The sequence below is a fragment of the Rhincodon typus genome, chromosome 29 (genome assembly GCF_021869965.1).
Source record: "Rhincodon typus isolate 14 chromosome 29, sRhiTyp1.1, whole genome shotgun sequence".
Classification (NCBI taxonomy): domain Eukaryota; kingdom Metazoa; phylum Chordata; class Chondrichthyes; order Orectolobiformes; family Rhincodontidae; genus Rhincodon; species Rhincodon typus.
In genome coordinates this window covers 25,819,975-25,846,787 of record NC_063360.1, presented here as the reverse complement: position 1 = coordinate 25,846,787, position 26,813 = coordinate 25,819,975, and the positions used below count along the sequence as shown (strand labels likewise).

General features: G+C 39.7%; 1 protein-coding gene across 1 annotated transcript; it reads left to right on the top strand.

Annotated features, from left to right (window-relative positions):
- On the top strand, positions 1-26,813 carry fstl3 (follistatin-like 3 (secreted glycoprotein)). The gene is made up of 5 exons (XM_020531249.2): positions 1-199; positions 7,891-8,076; positions 15,855-16,073; positions 25,254-25,481; positions 26,474-26,813. The coding sequence occupies exons 1-5, from the start codon at positions 115-117 to the stop codon at positions 26,548-26,550; spliced, it is 795 nt and encodes a 264-aa protein (XP_020386838.1). The 5' UTR covers positions 1-114; the 3' UTR covers positions 26,551-26,813.

Below are 26,813 nucleotides of genomic sequence, written 5' to 3'. Positions count from 1 at the left end.
AAATCGCAACCCACATTCATTGTGAAAAGTGAGCTCTGACCTTACAGAAGAAAATTTTGACTATTTTTCCCCTCGTTGTTTTGCTTGCTCGTTTTCCCTAAGTGCCCTGTCACCATGCGCCTGTTAATGAAGAATATGTTCACCACCCCCTTCATGTTAGCAATCCTGTGTCATTTCATCGGCGGCAACCCCTCCTACGGTAAGAAGTGAATAATGGAATTTTAAATCTTCTTTTTTCCCTTTTAGAGCACTTTCGACGGCAGGCCGATCATAAACATATGTTGCAATTCTAAAACGATCACGAAGAGTTCACTTCCACCCCTGAAATCAGTAAAAAGGTTGATTTGGAAACAGTGTAGCTCCAATGGGGTGAATGGGCAGTTGGAAAAGTCAGCTGTAACAACAAAAAGTAGTGTAAAGTTACTAACTGAAGTCGTTAGGACTGGGCGGGTTAAAAGAAGTTCACAATGTATCTCTGAGTGCAGCGACAACTAGTGTTATAGACAGTTTGATACTACAGTCAAACAGCAGCTCCGTTTGCAACACGTGGGTTGAAATTGTAAAAACATTTTTCAATGAAATGGGCCGTAAACCGTTGCATTAGAAACAGTAAAAATGCCCATCAGAATGTGCGACATCTTACCGGCGTTATTTTAATGAAAGGTTCTCTCCGTTCCTGTTAAGGATAGCCCGTCCTTAGATACTGTGCCTAGTTTCAGATGCTGACTGACCTGCTGTGCGTTTTCGGAATAATCTGATTTTATTTTCTATACGAAAACACGTACTGGCATTTTCTTTTATTATTTATACTTGGTATTATTAACACTCGGAGACTATAGCAGGGTTTAAAGAATTATTTGTGAAAACATATAAATAAAAGCAAAATACGTCGGATGCTGGAAATTGAAAAAAAAGAATATGCCGGAGAAGATCAGCAGTTCTGGCTGTGGAGAGAGAAACAGAGTTAACGTTTGGAGTCTCGTGTAACTTTTAATCAAAACACAGTCCATTACTGTGCGCTCGGTGGGAAGGCCACGTTAGCCGTGTCCGAATGAAGTCCTCATACTGCTGTTGTGTATTGAGGTTGAAATACGCTGAAGGCTGTTGATTGAATGATTTAATGGAACCAGGTGGGATAGTCGGTTGGTTTGGTGTTTGGTAGGGTTGGATAGATGCGCGGGTGAAGTCCGGGATGTGTAAGTGAAAGGAATCTTCGGGAAAACTGGCGGAGATTTCGCAAGGATAGGGGAATCTTACACCAAATGCTAACAGTGGGGGCTTATAGAAGGTAGTGAACCCTAAGGGTTAGACTGTGAGACTGAAGTGAATGATAAATGCCAAAAGCGTCTCAGCCGTTCATTTTTCTAACAGCACATTCCTTGTGAGTTTGAAAGGGACCCAGCAGGAGCCCGTTTGTCTTGAGAAGTTACGGGGGTGCAGATAGGAAAGGCTTGTGTCTGTCAGGGGTGGGGGCCATTTCAAAGTGGGTGACAATCTATATGAGTTCTGGGCACCCTCCAAATTCAGGTAACAGTGTGAAGCGATCAGCAAAGGTGGCGAGCAAACACGGTGGGTCAGAGTGAATTCCCTCGCTCATTGTCTGGGTCACCATCCTCAACAAACAGCCCGAGCTGTGTCTTGGCTGAAGCAAAAAAACATGAAAGACACTCAGGGGCTATCCCTTTCTCAGAAGGGAAAACTTGTTTTCACTCGAACGGAATAACTGAAGTTTTCCAGGAATTTCAATCGTCAGAATTTTTTTTTCCCTTTAATAAAGTTTACACTGAGCGGAAAGAGTGAGAGTTGGACACTTTCTCCAACAACTGGCTACAGAGGCAACGATACACAATAAGCTGCAAATGATACTGTTTTGACTGCAGGTTTGGATTTACTGTTTCTCTCTAAAGTCTCAGACGGGGTCAATCCGGTTAGATCGATTTCAGAAAAGATGTAGTCTTCAGGGCATTCCCGTTTGGATTAGAAAGTGGAGTTTAGGGGACTGTTGTGGCGCAGTGATGGGTGTCCCTGCTTCTGAACCGGCAGATGTGGGCGTTAGTCCCACTTGCTCCAGAGATGTGTAATAATATCTCCGAACAAATTGACTGGAACTTTGCTAGAATGTGGGGCGCTTTTTTTTGGTGAATGAGGGGCAAAGAGCGAGATGGAAAGCAGTCAGTGGAACCTCTTCTCTCGCAACGTGAATCTCCACTACAATAAAATCATTTTAAAATGCAAGTTGGCAGCATTGCATGCAAAGTGAGCATTTCCCGCAAACACACAATAGCATTCTTTGACGTACCACTAGCCTGCGATATAAAACATTTTGTGGATCCCACATATGGAACATATAAATATAATTACATCATTTGTGCTCTATAATGCCATTCCTTATGGGATTGTACATTCAGAAACATTAGCTCCGAATGCCAATAGTCTGAATGATTACAATAAAGGGAATACATATATAAGCATTTTTGCGCAACTAAATTGTCACCTTACAAATTTATTTACAAGAGTGCCCAGAGGAGTAAGACAGGGAAGGCATGGGAGCACTGCGGCTTGCAAGACCCCTCCCTCCAAGTTCTCATCAAACTGACTTGGAAATATATCAGAAATTGCTGCAGAAACTCAACAGGTTCTAGCAACATCTGTGGAGAGGAATAAGAGTTAACGTTTCCAACCCCCTCAAGAAGAAGACCCTTCATTGTGTTATATTGGAAATATATCATTCTTTCTTTACTGTGCCTGTGTCAAAATCTTGGAACACCCTTTCTAAAATGTCCCTGAATCATAGAGAGTGCACTGGTTCAAGTTTGTGTCCTCACCATCTATTGATCAGAAATTAACTAAAATAAAACAAAAAAATCTGCTGACAAGATCTGAAACAAAAGCAGAAATTGCTAGAGGAACTCAGCATGTTTGACAGCATCTATGAGGAGAAATCAGAGTTAATGCTTTGGAGTCCAGTGACCAGAATGCCCTTCTGAAGAAGGGTCACTGGACTCAAAATGTTAACTCTGCTTTCTCTCCACAGGTGCTGCCAGATCTGATCAGTAATTATGTTTGGCAATAAATGTTTTACTTTTCCCTTTTTGTTGCATTGACAGCATTGTTTTTGATAGCATTCAAATGAATAGGTTTAAAAGGAAGAAATAGAATATGTTTAATTGTGGTATTGTTTTAATTTTATTCATTCATGGGATCTGGGTGTCATTGGTACACTTGAGATGTTTGTAGCAGCCACCATCTTGAACTGCTACAACCCATGTGATGAAGGTTATCCTACGGTACTGTGAGGTCAAGTTATGCCTTGGAGGGAAACTTGGAAGTCCTCAACCCATTAGCCCATCTGATCAAAGTCCCTTGTTCTTGTAAGGTGATAGAGGCTGTGAGCTTGAAAAATTCTGTGGAAAAAGCCCTGCCAATTTGATGCATGAAGTTAATTGCTTCTGCGCAGAGGTCAGGTCACTTGGCCAGAGAGCAGTGTTACTGGGACGGTATAACTAGTTACTGGTCTCCACATTGTTCCAATTGTAAATATTTGTATTACAAACTGAGTGTGAGTTCCACATTCAACATCCTAAGGATCAGCAAAATATTAGAAGTTGTCAGCATTTGTTTGAGAAATACAACTGATACCTCAGAAATACTGAGAGAGTTTTCTTTCTAATCACCTTTGTTGAAGTGACCTTTGGTGAAGTTGAGAATCCCTGTGATTAGTTCAAATACATTCACCTTGAAAGGAAAGTTCTGAAGCTCTATAACACTTAGTATCACTTGAAAGTAATAATATATAGACTGCAGAGACATCTGTTTAACCTCATTAATAAGCAATACTTACAAAGAAGTACTTGACCAAATTTGGATGAAATGATAATTAAGTAAAGTTATTGGACTTTTTTCACACTGAAACTGTGAAATGCTTTCCTAGCCTTTTACAGAAAAAACACATAAAAAATTAAATATCCTGTGTGATTTCCACATGTTTCTAAAATAAAAGTTTCTAAATCAAAAGTGTACAGTTTAAAGGTTTGCTGTCTCAACACAGCCACTAGAAGAGCCACAAATAAGCTACCCACCAATTCAAATGCAGTTGATTTCAGCCAATCCTATTATCCTTATGATGAGTAACAATTGAGGAAAATACAGTATTTGATTATATTACAATGCTGTCACTGCTGTTTTATATACAAACTTTAAAACAAACTTTATGTGTTCTTTCAGAGAAGGAGCTTCAATGTGTTTTCATATTCCTTTTATTCATTATGTGCTAAATCATTGGCTATAACATTAGCTTCTTTTCTGGTTGAGTACCTGCCTTGGAATTAGAACTCAGCCTCAGATCGATAAAATGAGTAGCAGGTTTTTGAATGTTGTTTGGAATTAAGAGATTGCAATGAATTTTCAGTCCTTACAGTAACTCCTATCTGTTCAATCAAATAAAGAATTCACGCAGAACCCAAGTAAATATTGTGTATCAATGTAAGGCTATTCTTTGCAGGTAATCTCTCATCACTTACATGTCATAGGTTCTAAGTTCATATTTAAGTCAAGCATTGTACACAGTAAGGTGGCACAGTAGATCATTATGATCAAAGGTGACTAATTATCCTTCCTGTTTTGGAAATCAGTGTTTGAGATGAAATGAGCAGTATGCCTTTCCTTACTCTGTGGAAGTACTGGCCTGAACAAAATGCTTTCAGTCATGTAGTTAGATCTTTATCCACATTTGTCACCTTCACCAATGTCCTTGTGCATGCAGTCAATGAAGTCTATTGCACTGTTTACTTCTTTTTCCATCATTTTAGTCTTCGTTCATAGATGGATGCACTTTTCATGAGCAGACTAATTCTCATATACATCAATTCCCCAACTTTCTTAATTTAAGTTCATATGAGTTGCTTTGTTCAGTGTTAACTCATAAATACTTTTTTCTAATTCACTCATGGGATGTGAGCAGAGCTGGCTGGATTAGCATTTATTGTTGTCCCTATTTGCCCTTGAGAAGGTGGTAGTGAGCTGCCTTCTTGAGCTGCTGCAGTCCATCTGTTGTAGGTAGATCCACAGTGCCATTAGGGAACGAATTCCAGGATTTTGACCCAGTGACACTGTGGCAATGGCGATATATTTAAGTCAGGATGGTGACCGGCTTGAAGGATAAATTGAAGGTGCTGATGTCCCTGTGTACCAGCTGTTGTTGTCCTGCTAGGCAGTAGTAGGTGTGGGTTTGGAAGGTGCTGTCTCAGGATCTTTGGTGAATTTCTGTAGTTCATCTTGTAGATAGTACTCACTGCTGCTATTGAGCATTGGTGGTGAAGTGAGTGGAAGTTTGTGGATGTGATGCCAATCAATCAGGCTGCTTTGTCCTGGATGATGTCAAGGTTCATGAGTGTTGTTGGAGCTGTACTCATGCAAGTGGGGAGCATTCCATCACACTGACCTGTGCTTTGTAGACATTGGACAGGTTTTAGGGAGTCAGGAAGTGAGTTAGACTCTAGCCTAGCCTCTGACCTGCCCTTGTAGCCATTGTATTTACATGGCTAGTTTAGATCAGTTTCTGGTATATGGTATCCCCAGAAGGTTAACAGTGAATGATTCAGTGATAGTAATGCTATTGAATGTCAAGGGGCGCTAGTTAGATTATCTTTTATTGGAGACAATTTTTAACCTTGTCGGGTTGATGCCAGTGTTGTAGCTGCAGTGGAATTATTTGGCTAGGGATTAGCAAGCTATGTAGCATAAGTCTTCAGTACTATTGCTGGAATGTTGTCAGGGCCCATAGCCTTTGCAGTATCCAATGCCTTCATCTATTTCTGTTAATCATGAAGAGTCAATCAAATTGACTGAATACTGGCATCTTTGATGCGGGGACCTCTGGAGGAGGCCTGAGATGGATCAGCTACTCAGCACTTCTGGCTGAAGATCGCTACGAATGTTTCAGCATTATCTTTTGCACTGATGTGCTAGGCTCCCCTATCATTGAAGATGGGGATATTTGGGGAGCCTCCTCCTCGAGTGAGTTGTTAAATTGTCACCAACAATCACAACTGGATTAGACAGGACTACAGAACTTAAATCTGCCCATCACTTGATACTATGCTGTTTCGCATGCAAGTAGTCCTACTTCGTAGCTTCACCAGGTTGACAGATAATTTTTAGGTATGTTGGGCACTCCTGGTATGCCCTCCTGCACTCTTCATTGAACCAGAGTTGATCCTATAGCTCGAAGATATTGGTAAAGTGGGGTAAGTGTCAGGCCCTGAAGTTGCAGATTGTATTGGATTATGGCTCTGCTGCTGCTGATAGCCCAGAGGGCCTCACGTTTTTTCCCTCTTGTTGGTTACCTCACCACCAGCCTCTGACCCAATCTAGCAGCTATGTCCTTTAGGACCCAACCAGATCAATCAGCAGTGTTGCTGCCAAGCCACTCTTGATCGTGGACATTGAAATCCCCCACCAAGAGTACAATCTGTGCCCATGCCACCCTCTTCAAGTGTTGCTCAACACAGAGGAGCACTGATTCATCAGCCAAAGGAAGACAGCAGGAGGTGAGCAGTAGGAGGTTTCTATCCTCAGGTTTGACTTGACACCATGAAACACCTGATGTCCGGAGTCAGTGTTCAAAACTCCTTGGGAAACTCTTTCCTGATTGTTTACCACAGTGTCACCACCTCTGCTGAGCCTGTTCTGCTGGTGGGACAGGAATATCCAGAGCTGTTGATAGTGACGTCCGGGATACTGTCTCTAAAATGATATGATTCCATGAGTATGACTATATCAGAGATTTTGTGAGAATGTTCTCCAAATTTTAGCACTAGTCCCCAAACGTTACTGAGGAGGACTTTGCAGAGTCAACAGGCCTGTTTATGCCATTGTTGTTTCTGATGCCTAGGTTGCAGATGGTCCATCCGGTTTCATTTCTTCTTCTTTGAGGCTTGTTTTTTATTCATTCACAGATTATGGGCATCGCTGGCTAGGCCGGTATTTTTATTGCCTATCCCGACAGTTAACTTTATAGCAATTACTACAACTGAATGGTGTGTTATGTAATTTCAGATACAGTTAAGAGTCAACCACACTGCTGTGCGTCTGGAGTCATTTCCTAAAGGGCATTAGTGAACTGGATGATTTATTCCCCACAATCACCATTAGACTCTGAATTCCAGATTGAATTTAAATTCTACCAACTGCTATGGTGTGATTTCACATGGGGTCCCTGAAACCTTACCTGGCTATCTGGATTAACAATGCAGTGACATACCATTAGGATAATACCTCTCTCAATGTTATTGTGTATCATTAAGGGATACATGGTATTATCACATTCCTCTTTCTTTCCAAAGATGAATGGGAAAATAATCTATTTCTAGACAAGTGCATACAGACTGAAATGACTTTGTAGCATTTATTGAAAGTTGTAACAGTACAAAGAAACAGAAAGACACAATTATCAAACTATGACACATATATTAACTGTTCCATAATTAACAAGTCTGAAATCCTTTTGTTTTCAAATTATAAAACTTTAAAAAATGAATAATCTCAATTTTTTTGTCACGATTTATGATATATTTATAAAATGCTAACCGAGCTGGATTATTAGAGAATGATAAAGAACATCAGTAAAATCATGCTTTAAACAGCCAGTACAGTGACACAGCACAATGGTGCTCTGGTATACAATGTAAAGGGATATTGTGACACAGATTCATAACTGCTGTTCTTGATTTTTAGATTTGTTAATTAAGGAAGGGAGGATTTTGGTGGGATCAAGAAGGTATTTTACAATTTTAGAATTTTAAGAATGTAATTATATGTTGAAAAAAAATCAGTGAAAACAAATGTCTTTGAAATTGCTCATCCATGTTTTATTTGTTATGGTTCCTTCAGCTGGGGTATGTTGGCTCCAACAAGGAAGAAATGGAAAATGCCAGGCTTTATCCATGACACGGATTGATCGAGAGGAGTGTTGCAGCAGTGGAAGTGCTCAAGCTGCTTGGACAAGCCATGATATACCAGAGAATGATATTTTAAAACTTATAATTCTCGGTGGAATTAATTGTTTCCCTTGCCACAGTAAGTATACAGCAATAATAATAACTGATATTTATGCATCATACTTTAGACAAGGAAAGTTTCTAAGGTGTTGCACATAAACCAAATAAAACAGAGTATGATGCCGAGAAGGATGACCAGAACAAAAAACCAGTAAAACATGCAAATAACACATATTGGTCTGACTTGTTTTGTATACTCAGAATAGTGCTCCAGTATAACATGTATGTTCATTTCCAAATATCTTTTTTTTTAACTGATTTTTCCTTCTGAAGATTAAGTTTTAAGGTGTATCTTTAAATGAATGAAATGAGAAGGAGAAACAGAGAGGCATAGTAAGAACATTCACACACTTAGGACTGAGACAACTGAAGGTATAGCCATCAATGATGGAGCAATTAAAGCAGGGTTCCATAGAAGGTTAGAATTGGAGAAACACAGATACCATGGAAGGTTTATGGCTGGTAGAGATTACAGAGTTGGGGAGGGATGAGGCCATGGAGAAATTTGAAAGCAAGGATGAAGATGTGTAACAACCATGATAAATCAGGTACACTGAAATAGCATGTTGCAGTAACCATGTTCAGAAATGGATCAATTTGAACCTATAATATGTCTGCTTCAATTCATAATGTCTCCATACCTATGCCTATGTTAATTGAGCTATGCTTGATTGCAATGGCAATAACTTTCCCTGTAATTTGATTTTGTTGCAGACAGCCTGAGCGTCTTTTTTTTGTATAGCTATGCGCTTATGTTACCTCTCATGAAACAACTTGTGAATAGCTCATACTGTACCTTCCAAGTGGCTCAGAGGGAACCTCAGAGGTATATCTGATCCTGGCTAACCTTCCCACCTTGAGCTCAGTTATAGAAAGGACCCATGCCTGGAGCTGAAATTTAAATGAAGCAAACATCGCATAAGAGTCACAGCTTGGTATTACAGGCAGCTTTTAGTTGGAATTTTTACTTTATTTATATGTTCCCTTCTTTTCAGTCTATTAAAAACTGTGAGTGTTTATATTTATTCCAATTGCCATAGAAAAAAATTAGGGTACTTTACAAACATTTAGAGATGGCTGGGTGGCCGGGCTGAACAAATGTTAAAGGTTACAAAAGGTGGAAAATTTATTTTCACATTTTGCTTCAAATATTTATGTTATGCCTGAGGTAATAACAGGTTTAGTTTTCACCAACCATCAAAAATTTGAAAAGGGAACCACAACGACCCACTAAAAGTGTAGTCGACAGTGAGCTGTAAATTTAGGCCATTCTCCCCTTGCCTTGAGAGACAAAACTCTGATAAACATTATTGACAAAAAAACCAAATTGTACTGGTAGCTAAATTAATTTTGAAAATGTCTTCCCTCTAACTGACAACATGTGTAGAAAATTATCTCAGAAAAGCAAACAATCTAGTTCCAAATCCTTCTTTGGACCTGAGTCACTGTCTAATGAGTAAAATGTATACATAGGAACATATTCTCTGGGTTAGTAGCGTGGAATAGTGGCTTAGCCATAAGAAACATTTGCAATTTTTCTCAACATTCTGTATGTTATAAAGCTGCTTTTCACTCCTATTTATATTTCAAGTAGAAAAGAGTACACAAACATTTAGATAAAGTGGCAAGAGTAAGATGTATTTTTGCCAAAACTTTTAAAGCAGTGTACACATGACATATTGTGATAGTAAATCATCGCCTTTCATCTATCCTTCGTTCTAGTCCTTTGTTATTGTTTCAATTTGTTTTGTCATTTTGGCATCATTTTTGAGTGGAATATTAGTTGTAAGACACTGTCCTTGGAGCCAGTCCACAGGTTCCAAGGCTGAAATTGCTACAACTTTGTATTTTGTTGCAGGGGCCAGCCCAGACCCATATTGAAATTGTGATTGCTTTCTCATTTCTACAGTTGTCTCTGTGTAGACTTTATTTTCCAAGAAATTTGGCCTAGAGTTCTGAGGGCATATCCCATCCTTTACAAAATCCTTTGCAATAACTTCATCAGCACATTGCTTACCTTGGAACATTATTAACCATTTACCATTTCTATCACTTCAAGAACTGACTGCTGACAAAATGGGGCTATAGTTTGTTTTTACAGTGAAGTGTATGAAAGGTTTATTTGCCTCGATGCATATGCCATTAGGAGTGCTGTTATAATATTTTTACTCTATTGAAGTTGTTTTTCTTAAAGCACAGTAAAGTTGAATAAATATTAGAATCAAGTACTGCTTGATCAGGACTACGGGGCAAGTTGTTTGATCTAAGGACTGCTCGGAGTCTGCATCTGCAGTGAGTTAAGATCTGTAATAGCACGCTGCTGTTGTCATATGGTTCTTGTAAAATATAGTAATAGAGATTTTATTGAGAAGATTTCATCCTTGCCTGAGGAGTAAACCTGAGGAGTAGTAGTATCAGCACCAAGACATTGGACCACCAGAGAACTTGCCCACACATTTTTAACAATTAATTTCAAAGGCAAAGTTGAATACAGTTTCAAAGGGCTTAAAGGAGCAGGCAAATATATTATGATGTAGGTTATTTTATGGTAACATGAAAGAGCTTTACCTACCCCCAGCGAGCATCATACTAGAGTCTGATCACTGAATACTGGCCTGACAACCAACAAAGTATTTACATCTATTGGGAGTGGAGTTGTGACCCTCCTACTCTCCCAGTAATATCTCCAGTCACAATGGATCAAGCTGGTTGCCACTGTTAAGACTAATGAGCTAGCTACTTAAAAAGTTGCATAAGTAACTCAGAGCATGATCTACTGGCTTTAGAAAGCAATGGAAAAGGTGAGTTGCCTTCACCAACAAAAAGAAGAATAGGAAATTAATAACATATGAACTTCCACAGTTTACTGCTGTTTCAAACAGCGCTAACCACTGCCTTAATGTAAGACATTACAACATGATTTATACAATTGCAACTGAATGTTTCTCAAGAAATTCCAATACTGCACACTCAGATTAACTACAAGAGTCTTGACACTTCAAAATTTTCAGAGAAAATTAATATTTAAGGGTTACTTTGCTGTGTTTTAAAAGTTGAGAAATTAGATCCTTTGTATCCTAATACCATTGGAAACAGAATAAAACTTGTTTCTCCTTGGATAAATTCCAGATATCTAGTAACAAATCAAGACAAGTAACAAAAGATAATTCTTGACCCCACCTCAAGCCCTTTCATTGAAAATTCTACGTACAATTTTCCTTACCATAAATGTATATAGTCTCTGTAAGGAAATTTCTCCCAAGTTTTTGTCTTTATCCTGATCTCCAGGGTCACTCACTTCCTGATTTTATTATTTATCCATTCGAATGTGGGCATCACTGGTAGGCCAATATTTATTGTCCATCCTTAATTGACCCTTGATCTGACCACATTCAGAGTGTAGTCAAGAGTCAGTGACATTGCTGAGGGGACCTGGAGTCACACGTAAGTCAGACCAAGGTAAAGATGACAGATTTCCTTCTCTAAAGGACACTCGGTGAACGAAATTGGTTTTTAGTAACAATTGACAGGTTACATGGTGGCCATTAGACCAACGTTTTATTGAATTCATATTTGACCATCCATCCTGGTGGGATTCAAGCCCATGACCTCAGAACATTAACCTGAGTTCTGGATTCTTTCAATGATGTTACCACAGTGCCACTATCTCCCTTTATAGGCAACATTATTCATCTTCCACTGATTGTTCTCCACAGTATGATACTTCTGCAGTGGCAGGTGCTCAGGAATCATATTCATAAAGTATTTCATGACTACTTATTTTCTTCTAAAAATTTCATTGTCCTTAGACAGATATATATTAAGCTTTTTAGGTGAAAGATTTCTGATCTGTGTAGTACCAGCTCACTATGCTCAGTGACTATTTTACACAGCTTATATTCTAGGGGAAAAGGAAACTTATTTGTGGCAAGCTGATTTTGTGCTCCCATCTTTTCATCCACATCTGATACGCCTCATTTAAAAATTGCTTACTGTTGCATTAAGCCATGCTAACTCATGACTCAGCATTTTCAAGATGCTCCCCTCCATCAAACTTTTCTCCATTGAAACAAATGGAACACTCTTAAAAGTCTTTCCTCAAAACATTTTCACTATGACAGAGAGACTTCCCATAATGGCCATGATGTGGAGATGCTGGTGTTGGACTGGGGTGGACAAAGTCAGAAGTCACGCAATACCAGGTTATAGTCCAACAGGTTTATTTGAAATCACAAGCTTTTGGAGCGCTGCTCCTTCGTCAGGTGCTCTGAAAGCTTGTGATTTCAAATAAACCTGTTGGACTATACCCTGGTTCATGTGGCTTCTGACTTTTTCCATTACGGCAAAAGTGTTTGAAAATAGGAAGACCAGCTGCCAAACACAGCACTTGCTGTGGGATGTGGGATGTTTCTCATGCATTTTGCAGACGGTTACCTACAAAAAAAATCAGCAGCAACCTCCATTTCCGGATAAATTCGGTGAGGACTGATGTATGTGGTTAAATTAATGGCAATTAATCACACTGGTGTGTAGTCTAAGGGCATTGAGCTGCAAATTATTGCATATTATTTTAACCTTGTTACCTTAAGAACCGTTTACAATTTGGGTTGCCAAGAGACAACATGACTTATTTCCACAGATTAAATTCTCATTAGACTTGAGCACAGCTGGGATAGAGGACTGTCATCACTCTGATTCTCTGGTCTGAGCGTGTAGCCACTGAAGATTAAGATAGGAAAGAAACCTTGCAATTTTAACTCTGCAAATTTCAAAAAAAGCATTGATGCTTTGACTAGGGTTAGAGATAAACATCAATAATAATTGCAGTAGTTAGAAATCTATGGCATGGATTTTTATCCGTGCATCAGATGTACACAATGCCAGATTTCACAACATATAAAAATGTCTGCGAACATATTAGAGCTTCATTCTGGGGTTTCCTGGGAATCAGGCCAAACAATACCAAGATGGCAGCAGAGGATGCCAGGCACAGTGCTAGCTAGGTGGAAGCTCTGGCACTGTATTGATGTTTTTAAAAAAGTAAAATCTAAAACTACCCTCCAGCTCTAACCTCTTCCTTCTCCTTCATTCCCTCATCACTCCCCATGCCAATCTATGCTACCTCATTCCCGGACACACCCCCACAACTCATTGTACCTCTCCACCACCTCCCTGCCCATCAATAACCGATTTTTGATGGAGTAAAAACCTTTGATTTATTTCTTACCCCCTCTCTGAATATAGATTACAATTGGTATGCTTTCAAAGCCTTCTCTTACAAATATTTTCATCTGTTTACCTAAGGTATGATGATGAACCCATTTTTATTTAAGACTTGGATTAATATGACTTATTATTGATTATATTAAACAATACAAACAGGTCATACTGAAAACTTAACTGAATTGCACCTAATTCTGTTGTTTTTTTTAAAAACCCTTAAGAATGAGATGTTGGCATCTCTGGCAAAACCACTTTTGTTGCCCATTCTTTACTGCCCTCAAACTTAGTGACCTCCCACATCTTTTCAGAGAGCAAGTAAGCATCAAACATGTTGTTTTTGGTCTGAAGTCACAAGTAGGCCAACTCATGTAAAAATGGACATTTGTGAGCAAGAGATAGTAGGGACTGCAGATGCTGGAGAATCTGAGATAACAAGGTGTAGAGCTGGATGAACACAGCAGGCCAAGCAGAAATTTCTGAAGAAGGGTCCAGGCCCGAAACGTCAGCCTTCCTGCTCCAATGATGCTGCTTGGCCTGCTGTGTTCATCCAGCTCTACACCCTGTTATCTCTATTTGTGAGCAAGATTGGTTTTTATGACATTTGACAATAGCTTTGGGGGCATTGGTTAGCTCAGTTGGCTGGGCAGCTGGTTTTAAATATAGCATAATGCCAACAGTGTGGGTTTAATTCCCGCACAGTTGAGGTTACCCTGACGACTGTCCTTCTCAACCTCCCTCCTCACCTAAAGTGCGATGACCCTCACGTTATAACCACCAGCAATCACCTCTCTCTAATGAGAGAGCAACTGTATGGTCCAAAAGGACTATGGAGATTTTACCTTTACAATAGTCACCATTACTGGGATTAGCTTGCCATTCTAGATTAATTGCCGTGGTGGGATTTGAACATTAATTCAAGTCTTCAGGGCTACTGGTCCAGTGGCATTACCACTGAACGGCTCCCATGTATTTCTCTCATTGCTGTGTACAGTGGCACATTTATATTTAATCAAGATATATATTAGCTTTGGTTCTGCATTATTTATTTTCAACAACAAAAACTCACATTTATATGGCACCATTAGTGTAGGAAAAGCAACTTGAATTTCTTCACAGATGCATTAACAGCAAAATTGGACTAGGAGCTATTAGGAAAAGCTTGGACAAACAGATAGGTTTTCAGGAGTAACTTAAAGGAGACAAAGGTTTAGGGACGGAATTCTAGAGCTTAGGACCCAAGTAGTTAGAATCATAGAATCCCTATAGTCTTGGAAGCAGGCCATTCTGCCCATTGAGTCTTCACTGACCCTCCAAAGAGCATCCCATCACATAAACCCACACCACTACACTATCCCCATAACCCCACATTTTCCATGGCTAATCCATCTAACCTAGGGATCCCTGATAATGGGTGAATGGGTGCTTATGTGTGTGAGGATACAGGCAGCTGAGATTTTGATATGCTCAAATTTACAATGGGTGGAATATTGGGAGGCCAGCCAGGAAAGCATTGGAATAAACATCAAGTCCTTTCAGCGAGTGCTATATTACAGTGCAGAAAATGCGTGACACTTGTAGTGCTCTCAGTTGCCAGAACAAACTGTACGGGAAAATGAGCTATACTGGAAACAAAATTATGTCACTATATTCAGGCTGCCAGTATTGGCAGTAACTTCAAGGTACAGTTTTCTTTCAGAATTTATAGCTTCAAAGTTTAGTCGTAGCACCGGCACGTTTATTTCAATCTCACTAATGATTGCTTTCAAAAGTGCTGCCAACGTCAATACAGGTTACTCTGAACAACAGTATGGATTTGTGATGAAGCAAGGGCTACGTCCTTATACGGGAATGTTGAATTATTTTAATTATTTAAGATGTCAATTTGAGAAATAGTCACAATTTGGGAGCATTTATGAGTGATGAAGATTTATGGTATTAGAATTATATGCATCATTTTGATTAGGAAAGCAGTCACCTTTTGTTAAGTAAAGATATCATTATATGCATAATTACATAACAGAACACAATAGGTCCTTTATTCCTTTTGTGTTTTTCTGAAATTTGAATAGAGAACTTTGGCAGCAGCAATATTATATCCTGTGAGATATCTTGTTGAAAACAGTTCCGTGAAAAGGTTGGCCTTACTATACCAATAGTGTCATACTGCTCTCAAGTTCCCAACTAATGTACAAATGTGCAGGTAATCAGCCAGCCATTCACGCACAGATGTTATCACCTGATAAAACTAGCACTGTTTTCAACATATCATGCATTCAAATCTACCTGTCTAACTGTTACATGGATGTTTTAGGAAGTCTTAGAATATCATCCTGATTGGCCTGTTCTACACAAGAAAGAAACAAAAGAAAGATATAATCTATATTTATCAAAATTGGATCTCAGGAAGAAGAAACACAATTGAACTGTTTTTGTCCATGAAATTACAGATAGTTTAAAATGGGCACAGTGTTGCTGTTCAGTTTGAATGTTTACCAATGAAATTTTACACCATTGCCAAGTTGACAGATCGGTATTATTACTTTATTATGGTCTATCTTTCATTTGTTACTTTAGAATCTTGTGAGGGTGTGGATTGTGGACCTGGGAAGATTTGCAAAATGAATAAGCATAACAAGCCAACATGCATCTGTGCACCTGACTGTTCCAATGTCACAAAGAAAGTACCTGTGTGTGGAACTGATGGTAAAGTCTACAAGGATGAATGTGCTCTCCTTTTGGCAAAGTGCAGAGGACTGCCAGAGCTAGAAGTGCAGTATCAAGGAGAATGCAAAAGTAAGTTTTTATTTCATTCTCCCTGCAGATTTTAGATGTTTTTCTCCCACTATTTCAGGTAATTTCCTTGGACCCTGTACTGTTCTGTTAATGCTATTCCCCTATCACACGGCCAGCGTGGAAGGACCAGGGAAGTCCATAGCCATTGTGCTTCCTCTGTATTGACTGAGAAAGGTTGGGTTTAATCTATATTATTTATATATATGTGTGTCTTGAAATGAATTACCTACAGTATACCATACAAAAACATACAAATATGTATTATGGTTTACCGATTTTGTATCATGGACTATTTTCCATTCGTGTACAAGATAAAATAAATGAAGGGAAAAAAAAAATTCTCAGTGTAACAAGCAGTAAACACGTTTGCAAAGAATATCTGTACAGTTTCTTCACATTTAGTGCACACGAAAGCTTCATTCTATGCTATTTTAGAAAAGAAATGTGTCAATGGCAAGAGGAATAATTTAGCATATATGATGTTATTTTGCGATCTGGGTTCTTGCAAGGCATAAGAAAGAATATAAAAGCATAGGAACAAGGTGCAGGATTGGCAATTCAGCCCCTCAAACCTGTTCTGCCATTTAATACGATCATGACTGATCTCATCTTGACCTCAACTCCACTTTCCTGTCCACTCTCCATAACCCTTTAATCCATTGCTATTTGAAAATCTGTCTGTCTCCTCCTTAAATTTATTCAACATCCACCACACTCTGGGGTAATAAAACCATATGAAATATGACCAGGAAAAGACCATTCGGCTTCTCCAGCATGCTGTGCCATTCAATCGGACCTTGGCTGATCCGACATTCCTCCCATCCACTTTCCTGCCATTTTCTCGTAACCCTTGATTCCGTGACTCATCAACAATCTATCTCAGCCTTAAATATACACAAGGACTCTGGCCCAACAGCTCTCTGTGGCAAGGGGTTCCAAAGTCACTGATTGAAGAAATTCCTCCTCATCTCTGTCTTAAACTGGCTCCCCTTTATTCTGAAATATGCCCTCTGGTCCTATACTCTCCCAAGAGGGGAAACATCATGTCAGCATTTATCCTGTCAAGCCCCTTAAGAATGCTGTATGTTTCAGTGAGATCACCTCTGATTCTTCTAAGCTCCAGTGAGTAGAGTCCAGCCTGTTTAGGCTTTGCTCATAAGCCAACCCCTCCATACCAGGGAGAATCCCAGTGAAGCTTCTCTTTCTTAAAGAAGGGGACCAAAATTGCTTGCAGTACTCCAGATGTGGCCTCAACAGCACCTTGCACAGTTGCAGTAAGACTTTCCTATTTTCATACTCCAATTCACTTGAAATAAGGGCAAATAGTCCATGGGCCTTCCTGATTACTGCTGAACCTCTGTGCTAGATTTCTGTGTTTCATACACAGCTGCCCCCAAGACCCTTTGTGGTGTAGCTAACTGCACTTAATCTCCATTTAAATAATATTCTGTTCTTTTGTTCTCCCATCTGAAATGAACACTCTCACACATTCCAACATTATAGTCCATTTTCTAACTTTTTGCCGACTTTCTTAACCACTCCATATCTTTCTGTAAGCTGTTTGTATCCTCTCACAACGTGTCTTGCCGTTTATTTTTGTGTTGTCTGCAAATTTGGTTGCAGGACATTCACTTCCTTCCTCAAAGTCATTAATATCTATGGTAAACAGTTGCAGTCCCAACATTGATCCCGGTGGATCCCCACTGGTCACAGACCACCTGCAGTGATTGCAATGGGATCAGCCAGTTGGACCTCATAGAATATGAGTTCCCTGACTGGGGCTCTTAATCTGGCCCAATTAGGTAATCCTGGCTGACAGATAAAAAGTGGTGTATCTGGTAATCTGAGGACTGACTCTGAAGAGGCAGTGCTAGAGTCAAGACTTTCATGCGTAAATAAAGGATGACTTGGTGACAGGATACAGGTCTCTACGGGAAGTTATTTCACCGGCGATAAGTGTAAAGCATGTTCCTAAAGAAACTCACTTGCAACAATCATTTTTGAGTTATAGAGTCATAGAGTCATACTACATGGAAACAGACCCTTTGGTCCAATTTGTTCACACTGACCAGATATCTCAATCTGACCAAGTTCCATTTGCCAGCATTTGACCCATATCCCTCTAAACTCTTCCTATTCATATACCCATCCAGATGCCTTTTAAATGTTGTAATTGTACCAACCTCCACCACTTCCTCTGGCAGCTCATTCCATACACGCACCACCCTCTGCAGGAAAAAGTTACCCCTCAGGCCCTTTTCAAATCTTTCCCCTCTGACCTTAAACCTATGCTCTATAGTTTTGGACTCCCCCACCCTAGTTAAAAGACCTTGGCTATTTACCCTATCCATGCTCCTCATGATTTTATAAACATCTGTAAGGTTACCCCTCAGGCCTCGATGCTCCAGGGGAAAAAAAACCCAGCTTATTCAGCCACTCCCCATAACTCAAACCCTCCAGACCTGGCAATATCCTTGTAAACCTTTTCTGCATCCTCTCAAGTTTAACAACATACATCATATAAAAGGGCTTTAGCTTAACCCTTAATGAAATGCTTAGAGGTGTGTGGGATTAATGATGTAAATATGCAACTAAAGGAAGGATATAGTGAAACCTGAAAGGGTTCAGAAAAGATTTACAAGGATGTTGGAGGGTTTGCGCAACAGGGAAAGGCTGATTTGGCTGGGGCTATTTTCCTGCAGCGCCAGAAGCTGAGGTGTGACCTTAGAGAGGTTTATAAAATCATGGGGAGCATGGATAGGGTAAATAGATAAGGTCCTTTCCCTGAAGTGGGAGAGTCCAAAATTAGAGGGTATAGGTTTAAGGTGAGAAGGGGAAAGATTCAAAAGGGACCGAAAGGGCAACTTTTTCGCGCAGAGGGTGGTACGTGTATGGAATGAGCTGCCAGAGGAAGTGGTGGAGGCTGGTACAATTACAACACTTAAAAGGCATCTGGATGGGTACATGAATAGAAAGGGCTTAGAGGGATATGGGCCAAATGCTGGCAAATGGGACCAGATTTATTTAGGTTATCTGGTCAGCATGGACGAGTTGGACCAAAGGGTCTGTTTCAGTGCTGTATATTTCTATGGCTCTATGGCTCTAAAAGCATCTGCCAGCTGTAGCCCAACTGGACTTCAAACAGGCTCTACAACTGGAAAATGCGGCAAGTGGAGCATATGAGTTGCAGGGTATTCCAATGGAAGTGGATACCTTTGCCAGACTGACTGAGCTTGGGGAACACCATTTGAGTCCAGGCAATTGCATAGCTTCATGGAGGACATTTCCTGAACAGAGGGACTATAGGTCAGCCCACAGCAAAACTCTAAAATAAAGCCAACCTTTGGCCAAACGGTTAAAATTTTCTTCAGGATCTGGCCAGCAATCCATTATAGTTGCTGCCAGTATGCAGACTCAAGACAACTAAAGAGGGCTACCAGACATAAATTGAGTAAGGTAAATCATAGGCCGGTATCCAGGAGCGTTCATAGCCTGGAAAAGCCACCCACATCTGGTTTGGAACAGTTAAGTTGCTTAGCAACGCCCAAATCAAAGTCAATCAAAACAAACATTTGGTTAAATGGTCACCCAGTCCTAATCTTTGAGTATGAGTTGCGACATCATTTTGAGGTTGTGCAGGATGTTGGTGAGGCCTCTTCTGGAGTTAGTAACCCTATTATAGGAAGGATATTATTAAACTGGAGAGGATTTAGTAAAGATTTACCAGAATGTTGCTGAGAATGGAGGGTTTGATTTAAAAAATAAAATAAACTGGCATGGCTGTGGCATATTTCACTGGAGGATAGGAGGTTGAGGGGTGATCTTATTGGGGTTTTTAAAATCATGAGGGACATAGATGAGGTGAATGACAAAGATACTTTCCCTAGGGTGGGTGAGTTCAGAACTAGGGGCATATTTTTAATGTAAAAGGAGAAAGATTTAAAAAGGAAATGAGAGGCAACTTTTTTACACAGATAGTGGTTAGTGTGTGGAATGAACTGCCAGAGGAAGTGGTGGATGTAGGCACAGTTACAACGTTTAAAAGATATTTGGATAAGTTCATGAATAGGAAAGGTTTGAAGGGATGAGCCAGGCGTGGGCATGCGGGACTGCTTTAGTTTGGTACTATGGTCAATGTGGATTGGTTGGACCAAGAGGTCTGTTTCCATCCTGTATGACTCTACGACTCTAGTGGAGGTCGGTACCAGCCTGGCTTTATCAGTGATCGCAGATGAGTTTTTAATAAAATTCGCTCTGGACTCCAACCCTTAAGTTTGTGCAAGACCTCAGCTTGGCTGAGAATCTATACTGGGAAACCTTTACAAATTAAGGGTACAACTTAGGTTCTGTCTCTTTTGAAAAGCAGCTGGTTCAGTTCAGATTGTAGAAAAAGGCTCAGGCCCAAGCTTGATGGGGAAAAATGGTTTGCAGAGATTCACCAAGATTGGCTCAACATTTTTCAATTAGAAAGTGGCTGCCTGAGTGAATTGTGAATTAAATACCTGGAAGTCTTACAGGAAGGTCTAGGGGCTATCAGAAAAGCTAAGGCCACCTTACATATTGATCAGGAAGCATTTCAATGACTCTGCAATCCCCGCCCAGTGCCACTTGCCTTACAGGCAAATGTCGAGGCAGAAATCAGAAAGCTGGAATCATCAAAGCAGTCCAGTTTGCAGAATGGGCAGCACCGCTTGTACTGATTGTGAAGCCCGACAGATCGTTTCACCTTTATGGGGATTATAAAACAAACAGTAAACCACTATTTGCATGTGGATAAATAGCTATTTCCCTGGATAGAGGATTTATATGCAAAGCTGGCACAGGTGCTGTCTTTCACGAAGCTAGATATTCTAATGCTAGGATTCTAATGCAGAGCGCAAATACGCCCAGATAGAGGAAGAAAGATGGCGATCCTATTTGGAATCAGGAAGTTCCACCAATACGTTTACGGATGAAAATTTGTGATAATAACAGACCACAAACCCCTATTGGTCAGCTTAAAGAGGACCAGGCAGTGCCACCCATAGTTTCAGGCTGCTTTCAGTGGTGGACTGTAATACTAAGTGCTTATAATTATAGGTTAGAACACCATCCGGGAGGTCGAATACCAAACACGGATGCGTTGAGCTGTCTCCCATAAGCAATACACCGCTGATGGTACCCCCAATGGAAGATTCTGTAATGGTGTTAAATTTTTTGGACACACTCCCAGTCACAGCTGACAATATCAGACTTTGGACACAGAAATATCCAGTCCTTTCAAAACTGAAACAGCTGGTGGTGAGGAGGGAAACCAAAGGGCCGTCACAACTAAAATTGAAACGTTTTGGGACCTGGGGAGACCAGCTCACTGTAGAGGACGGCATATTGTTATGGGGAGCAAGAGTGACTGTCCCAAGAAAAAGTGGTCACCAAACACTGGCTGAACTCCACAAGGGTCATCCAGGGCTCTCCAAAATGAAGGTATTGGTGAGAAGTTTGTCTGGTGGCCTGGCTTGGATGCAGACATAGCTGCTTTGCTGGGGAAGTGCGCAGAGTGCCAACAAGAACAAAAATTATTGCCAGCAGCACCTCCTGCTGTGGGAATGGCTGGGTAAACCTTGGTTTATGTCAGTTGCATGTTGTCTATGCAGGTCCTTTCATGGGGTCAATGTTGTTAGTCATCGTAGATGTCCACTCAAAGTGGTTGGATGTGCATGGAATCCATTCGTCAATCATGGGGATGATGATAGAAAAACTGCATGCGTCTTTTTCAATACACGGACTCCCAGAAGTATTGGTCACAGATAATGGGCCATTGTTCACCAGCAGGGAATTTGGGTATTTCCTAAATTTGAATTGGATTTGACATATAAGGACAGCTCCATACCATCCATCGTCCAATGGCTTGGCAGAAAGTGTAGTTCAAACTTTGAAGGTAGTCTCGGAGAAACAGCCTACAGCTTCGCTAGATATCAAGTTGTCATGGGATTTATTTGATTATAGGACCACCCTTCATGCAACTACAGGGATAGCAGGGCAGTGTTGCTAAAGGGTAAAAAACTCCGCACTAGGTTAAGTCTAATCGTCATGGACCTTGGGGGATGTGGAGATTGAAATGGCATCAGAAATGCCAATGCCAAACATAAGACTTCACCAAGCGAGAGAGACAGTTTGATATAGGGAACAAAGTTTTGTGTAAGAACCATGGAAATGGCCCTGCGTGAGGCATGGCCAACATGAGGTCAGGATCAGTGGCATATAAAGTTCGGGTAGGTGTGACAGTCCTGAACAAGCATGTGGACCATATGAAAGCAATGTACTCGCAAACAGTACAGGAGCAAAACATGCCCTACCCCGAAGAACAGTCACAAAGCTGCCAGAACCTATGGGTTCACCCCCTCCAAAATGCATTGACAAGTCCTCTGAATCAGAGATGGACATGACAAATGTAGCCACCTCAACACCCTTGCTGCCAGGAGAAGAAAGTGAACTTCTACCAAGGCGTTCCTGGTGCAAGAAATGAGCTCCCATGCGTTACACACTGCCTGTGTTGGATGCCGAGTCGGAAGAGCCTGATGTGGTGCTAAAACGCCTAGGAGGCTCTCCAAGAAAAAGGACCGGCCTATGTCCCTAGACTCGGAGTGGGAGGGATATAGTGATTGTAACGAGTCAGCCAGTTAGAACTCTTAGAATATGAGTTTCCTGATTGGACCAGATTAACAGCCCCAATCAGGGAGTCTTAGCTGACAGATAAAAAGAGGAGCGTCAGAGATTCTGGCACTCTGAGAGCTGACTCTGAAGAGGCAGTACTACAGTCAAGGACTTTATCATGTGTAAATAAAAGATGACTTGGTGACGGGATACAGGCCGCTATGGGGAGTTATTTCACCACCGATTTGAAAAAGAGCCTTTTATTCCCACTCACTGTTTTCTACCCATTGGCTAAACGTTTATCCATGCCAGTATGCTACCTCCAACGCTGTGAGCTCTAATCTTATGACTTAACCACGTGTGAGGTACCCTGTCGAACACCTTCTGGAAGCCCAATACAACACATCTTCTTATTCCCCTCTATCAACTCTGGTAAAGATTTGCTTGAAATATTCTAATAGCTTAGTCAGATACGAATTTCCCATTCAGGAAGCCATCCTGACTCTGCTTGATTAGATTATGATTTTCCAAATGTTCTGCTATTACTTTCTCAATACTTTTCCAACAATTTTTGTTAGACTAGTTGGCCTATAGTTAACCTGCTTTTTGCCTCCCTCCCATTTTGAATAGGGGTGCCACATTAGCAGTTTTTCAATCCTCCGGTATTTTTCCAGAATCCAACAATTTTTGGAAAATTACAACCAATGCATCTGTTATTCCTGTAGCTACCTCTTTTAGGATCCTAGGATGCAAGTCTAGGATGCAATTCTATGACTTCCACAGATTCATGACTCTTGGAGAAAAGTAATGCATCCTCATCTCTGTTTTAAATCTGCTTCACCCTTATTGTAAAATTGTGACCTCCCGTTCTATCTAGATTGCCCCACATGAGGAAACATTCTCTCTATGTAGTCACCACTTAATATGCAACATAAGAGGTCAAACAGGCCAAACAAAGAGCTGTGAATGCTTGGAACACAAACAGAAATTGCTGGAGAAACTCCGGTCTAGCAGTATCTGTGGAGAGAAAGCAGATTTAACATTTCAGGTCTAGTGATCCTTCTTCTGAACCCTCTTTTGAAGGAGGGTGACTGGACCCAATGCATTAACTCTGCTTTCTGTCCACAGATCAGAAATATTTGATGTTTAAATCATTCATATGTGGGCATATATCTGCAGAAAAGATATTCTTCTGTGAAAAAGTCAATCTAAAATTTGGGTTTTTATGTTTTTAGTGACCTGTTGACTTAAGGCCCTAGATATTGTTCATTGATGCAACAAAATAATTAAAGCCTGATTATTAATCTGAATAAACCATGCAATTTGTAATGATGGCATCCAATGATCTGTCAAACAGGAATTCTAAATTACAGCATGGTAAAAATATATAGTACACTGTAACCTTATTTAGTCCAGCGATATTTTGTTTAGAAACACCAATTGTCCAAAAATCTTAGATGAGATCTAGAAACTCGTGGCTCACACATTTGTGGTTTGACAAAAGAACATCATTCTATAATCCTGAAAATTGCCAGGCTTGCTCCTAAGTATTAGCAACTGGAGAGGTTACAGTGTTTTATGAACTTTTATTTATGGTTCATTGTAGCAAAAACAGTGTGCTCATATGCACAGGTTTCTGAATTAATAGTTGAGCAGAATAATTTGAAACCATTAAATATGCACCATGCTGTCCAATGTGATTTTTGCACCCTCTTCGTTATCACCTTGTTGCTGCTTTATACTGATCGGTAATAGAATTATATTCATTAGTAAATGGAATAATGGACAATGTTGGATTGAGAGTCAATTAATAAGATCATCTATCTCAAATGTTTGCGCAAGTTTATGATTTTCCTATGTTATTTCAGTTCTTAGTTCGTGCGACATGATAATTTTCATTTGTCATGAGAAAATGACTTTGAATGATCAATTTATGACGCAGATTTGTGGCAAATGAAGAGAGTAGCTAGTCAAAATAGAAAACAGCAAATTTTGTATTTGCTTTCAAAGCCAAATAAATGTCATTTTAACACAGAGCATTTGCAAGCATAGTGTAATGTGAATGATGAAAGCTTTGTTGATGTGTAACATAATTGGATTGGTTTCTCTGCAGCATTGCAAACTAGAAGTATATTTTTAGTAAGTTTAGTTTAATACAATTGCATTAAAAATAAATGTAATCCAAGCCAATGAAAAATGTTCATAAATTGATGTTGCTGCCATTTTTATATCTTTCCCCTGTTGCTAATATAATGAAAAGCTATTGCTGTAAGATGTCCTAATAAACATTAGAAATTCATAGAAGTAAAATGATCAGTTCTATGTCGAATAAATAGTAACATGATGCCAAATATGTTTATTAATAATATAATATATGATATTACTGTTAATTGAAAAAATGCTTTAAAATATTGTCAGCATTTTGTGGTAGCATTAATATTTACTGAGCGGTGTCCATTGTATTCTCCAATTTATTGAAGCAATACAGCAAACTCATTGGTCTTCTGCTCGTGGTACTTACCATTGCACATTCCTTATGTCTTCCAGAGTCATGCACACAGGTTTCATGCCCGGGTACCTCCATGTGTGTAGTAGACCAAACTCACAGTGCACACTGCGTGATGTGTAGAGTGATGCCTTGTCCAGAACCATTATCATTTGAGCAAGCTCTTTGTGGGAACAATGGTATTACCTACCATAGTGTGTGCCACCTGAGACGTGCCACTTGCTTACTGGGAAAATCCATTGGTGTTGCTCACTATGGGAGATGCAATGGTAAGTTACACGTGCTATGAACTAACTCACCTCAAAAGCAGTGTTTGAAAATTTTATTGCAGTTTTGTACATTAAAAATTAACTACAGTATTGACTTTTTATAAAGTGGGTGATATTATGACGTAGCAATCAGTATACGTTGTTCCTGTTGGTCAGATATAAAATGATTGGAAAGTACATTCTTTAGCAAAAGTACATCCTGTACCTAATTTATTTTAGCAATTGTCAAATTCATCACACTCACTTCCATCCGAAACTCTTAGATGAGTGGTCATTTCATGATAGATGTAGCTGTCAGACAAAAAAGAAGCTCAGCTAATTTCTAACCTTTTGGAATTCTTTATTGGAATGCTTTATTTTCAAATGTATTTTATTCTCCTTTGTCATGAATATTAGAAAGAGTTAGAAAATTATCTCTTGCAGGTATCAGTGGGAAACAAGAAATTTTAACCTGGGCATCTGAAGTCCATGTATAGCATTTTAAGCTATTCTGGCACAGCAATCATTAATAGATAAGAATGAAAGCAGAAAATAGTGGAAATACCCAGTAAATCTGGCACAGTCTGAGAGAAACAGAATTCATAATTCAGGATGGTCCATTTTTATCTGTTCTGACAGCTCTTGTGCTCAAGGAAAAATATTGCTCTAGTTGCTATAAATGATAATATTGAACATGCAAATACTATGGAGTGGGGAACCTTCCAATTATACACCTCTCAATGAATTGAAATTGGAAATGGAAAACAAGAGAAATGTGTAAAGGACGGCTGATCAATATTGGCTGATTTTATGCTATTGCACAGAGTTAAAATAACCCCTCCTTTGATATACTTCAGTCTGCATACCTACAGTGAATTGTGCCCTGCGTTAGCTCATTGCTGTAATCTTGTATGTTATATAGAAAGGTGTTGAAGGAACTTTGATATCTTTGTGTTCATATGTTTTTGTCGAAGCAATTCAGCTTTGTGCTAATTTAATGTTTTTGTTTACAGCTTCAGAAGAAGGGGTCAAGCAAAAAGGAGACAATCAAGAAAATACGGTGTTTTCGAAACTTCTCCTCGGATGGTAGTTTATAATGAATCAAGAAGTTATAATCAGAGAAGGAAAGACATTGGGGCAAAAATTCCTCTGGGCATTAGAGTAGTGCCTTCACTGTGTGAGCACTAATGCATAAGTTATTTGATGCGTTAGTGCTTTCAAAATATCCACTCATTTCTTCCTTTCACTAATGTGACTGATTTGTTATCTCATGTTAATGCACAGATTAGGGCTCAAGACTTTTCACTTCCAAGGGCTTACTAAGGCACAACTAAAGTGGCTTGTGCAAAAATA